At 57.7% G+C, this 12,025-nt stretch overlaps 2 protein-coding genes across 2 annotated transcripts in view; both read left to right on the top strand.

Moving 5' to 3' along the window:
• WNT6 (Wnt family member 6) overlaps positions 1–2,676 on the top strand; it is a 13,131-nt gene extending 10,455 nt beyond the window's left edge. Inside the window, exons 3-4 of the mRNA XM_029932917.1 lie at positions 1–232; positions 1,854–2,676. The exon at positions 1–232 is cut by the window's left edge and continues 11 nt beyond it. Coding sequence (XP_029788777.1) covers positions 1–232; positions 1,854–2,315 — 694 coding nt within the window. The 3' untranslated portion in view covers positions 2,316–2,676. The remainder of the gene's footprint in view (positions 233–1,853) is intronic.
• A 6,575-nt stretch (positions 2,677–9,251) lies between these two features.
• Positions 9,252–12,025, top strand: part of WNT10A (Wnt family member 10A) — an 11,980-nt gene continuing 9,206 nt past the window's right edge. Inside the window, exons 1-2 of the mRNA XM_029932916.1 lie at positions 9,252–9,450; positions 10,516–10,778. Coding sequence (XP_029788776.1) covers positions 9,338–9,450; positions 10,516–10,778 — 376 coding nt within the window. The 5' untranslated portion in view covers positions 9,252–9,337. The remainder of the gene's footprint in view (positions 9,451–10,515; positions 10,779–12,025) is intronic.

The raw sequence follows: 12,025 nt of genomic DNA, 5'->3' as shown, positions 1-12,025 counted from the left end.
GGCGCCCCGAGGGCGGGCCCCGCCGCGTCCGCCCGGCCTGCCTGGCACCCCTGGGCCCCCCGGCTCCGCTGGTCCCCCCGACGGCAGCGCCGCCTGGGAGTGGGGAGGCTGCGGCGACGACGTGGACTTCGGGGATGAGAAGTCGAGGCTCTTCATGGACGCGCGGCACAAGCGGGGACGCGGAGACATCCGTGCGTTGGTGCAGCTTCACAACAACGAGGCCGGCCGGCTGGTGAGTATGGGCAGGGGCGTGTCTGCGAGTGTGAGGGTATGAATGTGTGAGTGTGGGTAGGTGTGAGTGGACGTGGGTGAGGGTGGGTGTGCGGGAGCGGGTCTGTAGAAGTGGAGGGGATGGGGGTGTGAGTGAGGGCGCCTAGGTGCAGGAGCATGTTAATGTGTGTGGGAACCTGCTTGGCAGAAAGGGACCGCTTGGGAAGACTGGCTGGGCGTGTGGATGGGCATGTGTGAGGTGAGGTGGCCAGCCTAGAAGAAGGAGTCCCTTGGGAGGCCTGGGAGGGCCTGGAGCTGGTAGTCTAATGGGCAGGATGGGCAGGGGACACCCAGAGAATAGTCAGGGCATTTAGGGACCTCAGCTGGGCAAGATAAACCTGAGACCGGACAGGTGGGGCAGAGCTTGGAATAGGTGGAGAACTGGCAGCCTGGGCAGGGACAGAGGAGGTGACAAAAGCTGGAGATTAAAGAAAAGATAGAAGCTGGAGCAAAGGTAAAGTATCTGGAGGTGGAGGAGTTGGGAGAAGCCAGGAACACCAGGGAAAAGGGCTAGAAAGGAAGGCAGGCTTGGAAGAAGATGTCAGAGACAAGGCTGGTGAAGGTAGGAGGGAGGCCAGTAGAGGCCAGGAAAGCTGTGACAGAATCTGGGCACTTGGCAACTGGCTTCCCACCAACCCCAGACTGGGCCCTGTCTCCCCTTCCCTCTGCAAAGAGGAGCCCCCTTCCCGCCCCCTGTCCCCTTCCTCCCCAGTTCCCATTTCGGGACAAGAAGCTGTCTGGGTCAGATGCTTCCAGGAGGGAGTGTGAGGAAGGAGAGAAACCTGGGAAGGGGAGGGGGGCACACAAGTCTGTATTTCAGGTTGGCCTCTGGACGCTGAGCGTCCAGAGATGATATTGCTGAGTCATCTGACACCATAAATCTCTAGTGGAGTTGTGACTCTTAGACCCCAGCTTCAGACAAATTGCAAATAAGGGGCAGGGGCTCTGGATTCCCGTTCTTAGTAATGCATTCACAGTGGGTCGTCTGGCACCCTATGCCTTAGTTCTAGGGTGCTCTAGGGACACGCCCCCTCCTCGCCTCCTGTGTCCTCTAGGGTTCAGGCCCGAGGCATCAGGCGGGGCATAAGAGGGAGCCCAGAGAGGAATGTCCAGACAAGCCCACATACCTGTTAGACCCCCAGGAGGTCGGCTCTGCTCGGCCCTGTCTGGGGCCGAGGGGCAGCAGCAATGAGGGGGCCCTTTTGTCCGGAGGAGGTTGGCAGGAGGAACACAGCAGGACAGCTGCAACCCCTCCCCGCCTCTAGGGAGAATCTCACCCCAGCGGTCCATTCTGCTTTCTCTCTCTCCCATTCCTTGACTTGCGATCTCTGTGCTACATACTGCGCCCCGATCCCCCCATTTCTCTTACTCTTCCTTCTTTATAATTTTTCCTTCTCTCGGAGTTGTTCCTTCCTGGATTTCCTCCTCTCCACCTTGCGCTGTCCTTTTCCGTTTTGGTCTGCTCTCTTCTCTCTTCCGTTTACCTCGCCCTCCCCATTCTAATTTTCTGTCGGTCCTCTGGGCCTTTGCGCTCCCGGTATCCCCAATCCGTCCGCATCCGCCGGCTCCTTCGCTCCCCGCAGGCCGTGCGGAGCCACACGCGCACCGAGTGCAAGTGCCACGGGCTGTCGGGCTCTTGCGCGCTGCGAACCTGCTGGCAGAAGCTGCCCCCGTTCCGCGAGGTGGGAGCGCGGCTGCTCGAGCGCTTCCACGGCGCCTCGCGTGTCATGGGAACCAACGACGGCAAGGCTCTACTGCCCGCGGTCCGCACTCTTAAGCCGCCGGGCCGCGCCGACCTGCTCTACGCTGCGGACTCGCCCGACTTCTGCGCTCCCAACCGGCGCACCGGCTCGCCGGGCACGCGCGGCCGCGCCTGCAACAGCAGTGCCCTGGACCTCAGCGGCTGTGACCTGCTGTGCTGCGGCCGCGGGCACCGCCAGGAGAGCGTGCAGCTCGAGGAGAACTGCCTGTGTCGCTTCCACTGGTGCTGCGTAGTGCAGTGCCACCGCTGCCGCGTGCGCAAGGAGCTCAGCCTCTGCCTCTGACGCGCTGTCCGGTTCTCCAAACCGCGCGCCCCTCGGCGTCTGCGGGACCTCTGGACTTCGGCAGGGGCGCTGCCCGGCTGCTCGCAGCGAGAAGTCTATCTCCCAGGCCTCCGCAAACCGCGAGGCGGCCGGGCTTGAGATACACGCCCGCCCACGAAGGCGAGGGGCGCTGGAGGTCACCCACCCCGGGGGAGCGCTCTGGAGGGCCCCAGGGGGGAGGCTATGCAGTCCCTTCCGCTCTTTGGCCCCCATATGAAAACAAAGAGCCAGTCTCTAGGCTTCTGGATATAGGACTCCTTAGAACTGCTGGCCATGGGGTGGGTGGGTGAGTTTAGTATCAATAAAAATATTTAAACCAAAAGGACTGGACCCACAGTTTGGGAAGGGAGCTGGCCCCCTGGGGGCTACCATGGGGCCAGGCTTCCGAAGGAATGTGTAAAGGAAGATGGTTTTGATAGAACTAGCATCTCAGGGGTTATCACCTTAGATCCCTATCTCCCCACCTATTGAATTAGGCTCTCCTGCGAACTGTGGTGAAGAGCGCCAATTCTTCTGGTTCACCCTTGTCAAACATCTCTGGCCTGGAGCTGCAAGCCGGGGAAGCCCTAGCTTTAAAGGAACAGACGGAAAAGGTCTAGGAAAAGAAGACCAAAAGCCTCTGGTAGTGTACTCAGCTCGCAGTCCAGCCCTCATCTTCATTCTGGGGAATGTGACACCTTTATCTGCCCTTCTGTTTCTGTGACTCTTGGGGAATTCGAGGGTAGACATTTAGGGCCACCCAAGCCCATAGGATTAAAGCACTTTATAAACTGTAGAATATGATGACATTATGTTATTAGTAACATCAGACTTTTTAACCACCAAAGCTAATTTCACCCCCCATTAACATTGAAAAGAGTGCTCAGAACAGCATTTCTAATCACACTCAGAGGGGAAGGATGCAAAGTTGTCCCAAGGTCTCTCTTGGCACCCACCCACATTTCCTTTTTTCTGGAAGCTGATGTCGAGGCTGCAGGGACAGAGAAGAAAGGTTTGGGGTTCTGGGTTCTCCAGAGCTGAATCTCATGCCTCCATCTTCCAGCAGAGAGAATGAGGGAGGGCATAGCCAAATGGCTGGGATTCAGAGCCCCAGCTTTCCCACAGTCCAAATACTGCAGGAGAGAATGACTGCCCCACCTAGGTGTGTAGGCAAAGCATGAGCTTTGGATTCAGGCACTCTGGGTTTGAAGCTGCTGCTGCTGCTGCTGCTGCTAAGAAGATTACAATATAAGCATGTTAGCCTCAGTTTCTTTGCCTATACAATGGGAATACCCATCACACTTAAGTTATCCATTGCTGCATAACAACAACAACAAAACCCCAAAATAATTACTTCTCATGATTCTTGAGGTTAGGAATTTGTCAGAATTCAGCTTAGTGGTTCTGTTCCTTATGGCGGGAAATGTTGGCTGTGGTCACTCGGCTGCCTTCTGCAGTGGCTGGGCTGGGCTGGACAGTCTAAGAGGCTTGACTCATATGTCTAAGTAGTGCCTTGGAGCTCCTTCAGGGTCTCCTCCTCTCCATGTGACTAGATTGGGCTTCCTCACAGCATGGCGGCCTTGGTGTAGTTAGACTTCTTACCTAGGCTGCCTTTCAAAATAGACTCTGCTGTGTGTGAAGGCAGAAGCTTAAGGTCCAGCCTTGGAAGTGATGCAACAATGCCGTCACTCCCTGTTGGTTGACACAAGTCATGGAACGAGCAACAATTCAAGGGAAGGGGAAAGAGACAATTAGTGGGAGAGTGGCGGCACTATCATGACCATCCACCTCCTCGTAGAACCATGGGGAGGATTCTTCTGAGACATGAAAAGCACTTAGCATAGCATTTGGCACAGTAATTTATGTCAAGGTTATATTTAATAAATGGTAGTTACTGTGAGAATGGGGAGAGAGAGCTGACGCTTTGCAGGTATTGGGTAGACCCTGATTGCAAATGAAGCTACTTAACTCAAACTAGGTTAGGTCAAGGGAACTATGAAAAACAATTAAGAGGGAGTTAATTACCTGGGAAGTCCAGGGGTAAGACTGAATTCAAGCACAGCTGAACCCAGAGGCCCAGATGATGTCATAGATCTTTCTCCCTCATCTTCTTCCCTCACCACCCCCAACATCTATGGTTTCTAGCTTACCTCTGTTCTTCTCACACTGTCCTCATTACCTCCTGCTGCAGATAGACCTTCTCTGTATGTCAGCCCTATGCCCATATTCTTAGAGGTGGTGATCTAAAAATGAATGGCTTTCCCAGCCAAAGTCCTAACGAAGATCCTGATTTGGTCAGCTCAGTCACTTGCCCACCCCGAAACCAATAACCGTCCAGGAAGATGTGCTACCATGACTGAGATCGGCAGCCCCGTTAAGACCATGGGTATCGGGGGCACCGGGAGGAGAGTAGGGTTTTTCAAATAAAACAGAAGGAAGGGGAACTCATCCTGGATGTAACCTCAACCATGGCTTCCAGTGTATCTGTGCTCCCTCTCCACCATGCCTCTGCATCCACCCCTTGACCCAGCCTGGGTCATTCTTCACAAATCACATCGGGATCCCAGAGTGAGGCATATATGGAGAGGGGATATCAGGCTGCAGTGGGAAGGAAAGGGCATCTGAATTTTCCTTCCTGCCTCCTCCTGACTCCTTTAGGTCAAACGTCCGAGCTTCAGGGAAGTGTCACGGAGAATCTGGACTCAGAACCTCTCTACTAAATGGGGTTTGGATACCTTATCAAGGGCGAGAGTGGAAGTGGCATCATGGGCAGCATGGAGGAGAAATGAAGCTTCCTAAGTGTGCAATTTATATTCAGGCCCTGCCTTCCCCAGAGCTGGGTTCAATATTTAGGGGGAAAAAAAAATCTCCTGCACTTTTCTCAGGAACCACAAGAGGGTGCACAGAGCTCAGCTTCCCTATTAACAGGGACCCACAGGCAGGACCTGCAAGACATCTGGGGAACTCAGAGAGGCGTGGGCAGGAGAGGGTAGGATGAAAGGAAGCAAGGAGACCCAAGGACAGCGTGGGTCAAGCTGCTAGGGTTCTAGACTGTCTCAGACCTCTGGGCTGACCCAGACATAGGGACGGACGCCTGCCTCCATGTCTCTATTGCCACGTCCTGGTGGGTGGTGTGGAGTGGGTGATGCTGGACTCCTCCACGAGCCAGAGAGGGAAACTGAGGCAGTGGAAGGAACTGAATTCAGAGGAAGTAACATGGTAACAGTGAAACAAGGCCTAGTTTGCTAACTTGATCTTGATCAAATCAGTTCATCTCTCTGAGCCTCCGTTCTCCCATTATGAAATGGGGATGCCTGATAGTTTTTTAGTGCATTGTACGAGGGCATCGCAATCTTCAAACTGATAGTCGACTGTGAGGGGTCCATTTTCTGTGACCAAGTTCAGCAGGAGTCTGGGAACCGCCTTCTGTGAAGGGTGAGAGCCTTGGCCGGAGAGGCCCCATTTTGACCATTATCTTAGTCATCTTTAAGCTCAGAGAGGGTCTGTGCTGTTGCACTGCTGCCTGAGAAGAAGGCTGGAAGCGGAGCTCAGAAATGCCCTCCCCCACCAGCACCCCCTTCCTCACCCAGCTGCCCAGCCCCAGGCACAGTCTGAGCCATGAAGGTTCCCTGCTGGCTGAGTGGTGGGGGACATGTGGTGCCAGGGAGATGGGGGAAGAGCACAGAGGCACCCCAGATGTGTGTATGACCACATCAGGGACAGCCAGAATGCAGGCAGATGGGCGGGGAAGCTGCTGGAAGCCCCAGGATCAGCCTAAGGCCAAGGGCTCATTTCCCCTTCCTTCCCATGACCAAACATACTAGGAGTCTGGGGGACTGAAGCAGCTGGTTATGCCCCCTTACCCTGCTGAGGGGCACTGGTCCCTGAGGCCTGAAAGATGGGCTGAAGAGCTCTCTTCTTGGTCTAGGGCTCCTTCCCCCTCCTCATCACCAAGATAGACTTCTCTTGCAGAACATCAGGGCTGAGCCTGGACTGCTCTGGGTTGGGGCTGTAAGGGTCCCACCTGTTCTCACCCTCATGCCTCCTCTGGCCCTCCCTTCCCTCCACCTTTTCCAGAGTTGCCACAGCTGGAACTATTCTCTGAGCTGCCTTTCATCCCTGATGCTCCCCCCACCCCCAGTGGCCCCTGTAATTGTGGTCTCAGCTGGCGGCTGCGGGGGCTGGGGCTAGGCTGAGGGCCAGAGCCAAGGGCAGGGCCAGGGTGGGGTCTGGGGGCTGCTGATAGAGGCGTGCCCATGGCAGGGGTCATTTGGGACCGGGACTCCAGTCACAGACGTCATCTCCACATATGCCAAGGTCCCTGTGCCTACATAAGCCCTCTCCTCTCTGCACTAAGAAGCGCCCCAGGCTTGGGCACTTTTAGGCCCTCGTGGGATCAGGCCAGAACCACGCCCCAGTGCAAACAAAACTTGAGAATCATTGTTTGCCTCCTGGGGTTTTCAAAGAAAGGGCCTTCTTCCTTTCTCTTACACCTCTGTATTTCATGAGCAGTTAGAGGGTGGGGGAGCAAAGAGACTTTCTCTTGGCAGAGGCAGGTCAAAGGAAAAAAATAATCAGCCCCCTCAAGCAGGTCGGCAGATTTTCCCAAATGTGGTCCTCATGAGAATCACTTGGGATACTGGTTAGAAACGCAGACCCCTTGGCCTTGCCCTTGGACAGGCTGATTCAGCGGCACAGGACCGGGAATCAGTATTCCCCACGATGGCTTACCCCAGGGGGTCCATATGACCAGGCATCAAGCCTGGGAAGGCTAGTATGAGCTGTATCTGGGGAGTCAGGAGGTCTGCAAGCTGGGTTAGGAACCTGTTGCCTGTCCCAGGTTGGGCCTCTTCCTAATCCTTTCTGGGTCTCAGTTTCCCCAGCAGCCTGACTTGTCCCTGTGGTGCCCTCTCCCACCTCAGGCTGATGCCTACCTTCCTGTGCTGAGTCTGGTCCTGCCCTGTCCTTCCCCATACCCTCCTCAAACTCTAGTCCCAAGCTGTCCCTGTCCCTGCAGCATGGTGAAGGAGAGTGGGGAGGGCAGGGGGCGCCTGGGGTCAAACCAGGTTCTGGCTGGAGCAGACTGCTTCCTGCCCCCGGCTGTTTTCCTGCTGTCCAGCCAGACTGCTTCCCCCATTGCCCCACCCCCACCCCCAGCAGCCTCAAGCCCTTAATTCCTGACAGCTGCGGTGGCTGCCGGCAGAGATGGGGGAAAGGGGAGGGGGAGGATGCCGTCAGCCTGCTGTTGCTCAGGCTGCCGCTACCACCTGACAGTCTGGGGACAGGGAAGGCCCCACCCCACTCCTCCAATTCCCCAGGGATGGGCAATTCCAGGAATGGGCCCCTTTTGTCTCCGAGCCCAGAGGCTCCGGTAGTTTGTCCTTAAACCAGGAGAGGGCAATGAGGTTGGGAAGGAGGTATGTGTAGAGAGTGGGAGACTTGTGCCCATTTTACAGAGGAGGATGCCAAGTCCACAGTGGGAAGAGGATTCACTATCAGGGTCCAGGTGAGAACCAGAAACAGAAGCTGGAGTCTCTGTCCCCAACCTGCTGTTTTCTCGGGCCCCTGCCTGGCTCTACGGTACTCACCCCAGGTTAAGCTGGGGTGAGAGGACACGAAGGAATCCCAGGGAGGAGTGGGGCTGAGGCAGGAGTCCGGTTCTGGGTGGCTCCCAGAGATCCAAGTGCAGGTAGCTGGGCCAGGGAAAGATCTGGAGCACCTGCAGGAAGGCCCAGGCAAGCAGCACTCAGTGTTGGGGCCATTGCTGCTTTGCTCAGAGTCAAGAGGACTGGGCTGGATTCTTCATTTGCTGTGTGATCTTTAAGTCCTGGCCCTCTCTGAGCCTCATTTTCTAGTGAAATAAAATGGGACAAAATGCACACTTTTGGGGATTAAAAAGCCCTCTAATCCCTCTCCCAGGGTGTATCACCCCAGGGAGGGACCTCTGCTCCTAGACATTTACTGGAGTCCCACTTTGACCTTCCTTGGCTCACTGACAAGATGAGGTGGGCCCTCAATAACCTCACTTCACAAAGGGGCAGAGGGTGGCTCCGTGAGCAGAAGGCACCTGTTTAAGGTCACACAGGGAAGAAGAGCAAAATCCGGAGGCTGCCAAACCCCCTTACAGGACCCCCTACACCTGCTACACCAGCCAAGTCTGGGAAGTCCCTCCTGAGGTGGGAGAGGCGAGTAGGGGGGCCAGCTCCTCCCCTCCAGTCCCTGCAGGTGTGTATTTTGGGGAGGACGGTCCCAACAGCTGTGTCTCGGCCAGACACACACACTTCGCAGTAACACACACCCTCTCACACAAACCCGCGCGCCCCGGCGCTGGCCCCTCCACGTGAACGGCGCACAGACCCCAACACCTCTCCTTCCCCTGCCCTCTGCACCGCCGCAGTCCCGAGCCTAAGGACGCAGTGGCCTCAGGACCCATACACGCCTCCACCCCCCTTCGTGACGTCACCTGGGGTAGAGCCCTGAGACACTGGGGTTGGGGGGGAGGAAAGGGGAGGCGTAGAGCTCCCCTAGCCGGGACAGTCACTCACTCTCTGGGCCGTGGGGCCGGGCACAAACAGCGCCGCCCCCCCTCAACCCCCCCCCCCCCGCCCTCCTCGCACGCCCTCGGAAGCGCAGGCTCGTGGCGCTGCTCTGGGGGGCTCCCCAGCACCCCAGCCTCTCATCCCCAGCCCGCAGCACCTCCGGGCCCCCCTTACCCTCAAGAGGCACCGGGAGTTGTCGCAGGGGGGCCTCGGGAAATTCCCTGGACCCCTGTGCCAGGAGGTGCCCGGTGCGCCCGCCCGCCCCCCCACCCCGAGGGCGGTGCCCGGGGGCGCTGCCCCATGGAGCGGGGAGGCGGGCGCCGTCTGCTCTCGGAGCCGTGACCCGAGTCGGAGCTCCGTGTCGCAGCCGCCCCGACCCCCGCGGATCATGCGCCGTCGCCCCTGGCTCGCCGGTCCCGTCGGGCTGTGAGCCCCCCACTCCTGGCCCGTCACGGCCCGCGCGCCATGGGCAGCACCCACCCTTGCCCCTGGCTGCGGCTCCGACCTCGGCCCCAGCCGCGGCCCGCGCTCTGCGCGCTCCTGTTCTTCCTACTGCTGCTGGCTGCCGCCGTGCCCAGGTGAGCCCTCACCTTACGCCCCGCCCTCCTGGAGAGCTGGGACCCCCAGCCACGGGGCCTCTGGCGTTCCCGCCGGGGCAGGGGACCCTGAAAGGAGGGAGGGACAGTGTCGCAGGAAAGTTCTGGTGCCCAATGAGAGACAGTGCCCTCCAAGGAGGGGGCTGAACTGGTGACAGAGTATGGGCAGTCCAGGGAGACAAGGCAGTGCCCAGGAAAGTGATGGCTACTAGAAGAGGAGGTGTGTGCATGGAGGGGAGCAAGTGCCAACCTGGAGTCCATGCCAGGCTGGGGGAACGCACCCCCACCCCAGGAGTAAGCTCAAACTACCTTCCTCCTCCTTGAAGATCACTCCCAGGCAGGGGCATGGGTTAGGGGCTGGAAGAAAGTAGTTCAGGTGGGGTCACTGAGACACTGCAGCTGGAAGGGTTCTCATTGTGTGTGTGTGTGTGTGTGTGTGTGTGTGTGTGTGTGTGTACGTGCGTGTGTGGTATTTTGTAAGCCCTGCAAGCTACGTTGTAAACAGCAGTCTGTGTGTCCACATACGTGTGAATGTATGAGATTATGGCTCATTGTATGTTGAGATGAACACGTGTGTGTTTGTGAGTGTCTTTGTGTATATGTGTAAAACTATGTCTGGCTGAAGCATGCATGGGGGAAGTGTTCCTGGGTCTGGGTGGCCATCTCGATGTGCGAAGAAGTGTGTCTGAGTGAATGTGAGTATCTAAAACATGCCTTGGGAGTGGTCTCCCAGGGATCGCTATGTATGCTAGCATCTTTGCCTGGGGATGTACTTAGGAAATACGGTGTGCTCAGGCATTTCGGATGTGTGTGCATTTACTCCTTAACCTGTGCGGGTGTGCAGCTGGGGGAGTAGCTGGGGGGGGTGGTGTTGGAGGAAACGATGAGAGGCTCAAGGACAGGAGATTGCTTTAGGAATATACCAATGGGCCAAACCTTCGGTTGGTACAGAGGGATTGCGGCCTTTGGGACAGAGCGCAAATTGTTAAAAACGGGGCCCTCCTATCTCCCCAAACACTCACCCGCACCCAACCCCCACACCTACAGGTCTGCACCCAACGACATTCTGGGCCTCCGCCTCCCCCCGGAGCCTGTGCTCAATGCCAACACGGTGTGCCTAACATTGCCGGGCCTGAGTAGGCGGCAGATGGAAGTGTGTGTGCGCCACCCTGACGTGGCCGCCTCAGCGATCCAGGGCATCCAGATCGCCATTCACGAGTGCCAGCACCAGTTCCGGGACCAGCGCTGGAACTGCTCTAGTCTTGAGACTCGAAACAAGATCCCCTACGAGAGTCCCATCTTCAGCAGAGGTAGCTGCCCCTCGCCCTTGCCCTACTGCCCACCCCCTCTAGCACACCCACCCCGAAAGCTATCTGCCAACCATCCCCAACCCACTGCCTCAAGCTGGCAACCTCCCCAGGTGCCCATCTACCGACCATGCTGCTCTTCTGCTTCTTTCTGATCTTGGACAGTCCATGGGGGCCAGCCAAACGGGGAAGACGTGGCTCCAGCCTGGGCTGTGTGGGCTGACCGTAGCAGGTTCCATGCCTGAGAACGGACTCCTGACTTATCCTGCCTGTTCTTTGCCACTGTAGATCTCAAGCCTGGGAAATATCCCTATCTGTCGCTTTCCTCAATTTACCCTCTGCCTAGTAAATAGCACTTAGGATGGAGAGCCTGTGACAAAGTACCCAGAGGGCAGCACGAAAGACTTTTGCCAAATGGTGTAGGTGAGGGAAGCCTGGGCAGGTAAAACGTCAGTACTTCTGCAGAAGCTCTTCCCGGCAGGGTACACCGCCAGCCTCTGTGTCATTCCCACCGCCCCCAAAAACCTTCTCTGAATCAGCAGCACTGGGTGTGTGCATGCCTCCTGCCCAGCAGGCCTGACAGCCCTGCCAATCCCTTTTCCCCTCACAGCCCAGAGAAACCCCAGCCCACTCCCTGTCCTCCCTCTGTGACTTCCGGGTGACCCAGGGCCCACCCTGACACGCCCCCAGGGTTGGAGATGGCAGGAGGTCTTTTCAGCCATTTCTGTTCACACCCATCTCCTGCCCTGGTACCTTAGGCCTTGCCCAGGGGCCTTTTGGGAGAAGATGGGGGTTATCTCTCTCTCCTCTCAGCTGCTTGAGTGGGACAGTGTGGGGACCCGGCTCCTTGGGACTTGTCCAATTTTCAGTCCAATCTTCAGTGAAGGAGGAGCGGTACCCCTGTATTCTGTGGCCTTGGGGCCCAGTGGCTTCTAGGAGCGTCAGCCTCTACCCTAATTTCAGAAAGAACTCGGCAAGTCTGGGCCTTTCCCTTTTCGCCAGGACCCCTGCTTGCATCCCCTGGGCCCCCAAGTCAGGGGCCACCGCAGCCTCCTCGAGCCCAGCCCCAGGCCGCCCGCCCCGCCCCCGCGTGCCCTCCCCCTTCCCTCCCCCGCGCGCCCGGGGCGCTGTTTCTACCCTGCTGAGCCCAGCCCGACGCGTGTGGCGGCATGCAGCCGCGAACTAATCCCCGCGGGCCGCGGCAGACGGCTCCCGGCCCGAGCCGCGCGGCTCTCCAAGGGGCACCCCCC

Source organism: Suricata suricatta, chromosome 3, assembly GCF_006229205.1.
Source record: "Suricata suricatta isolate VVHF042 chromosome 3, meerkat_22Aug2017_6uvM2_HiC, whole genome shotgun sequence".
In the NCBI taxonomy this organism is placed as follows: Eukaryota; Metazoa; Chordata; class Mammalia; order Carnivora; family Herpestidae; genus Suricata; species Suricata suricatta.
The sequence above is the reverse complement of the archived record's forward strand: the minus strand, read 5'-3'. Positions and strand labels throughout refer to the sequence as shown.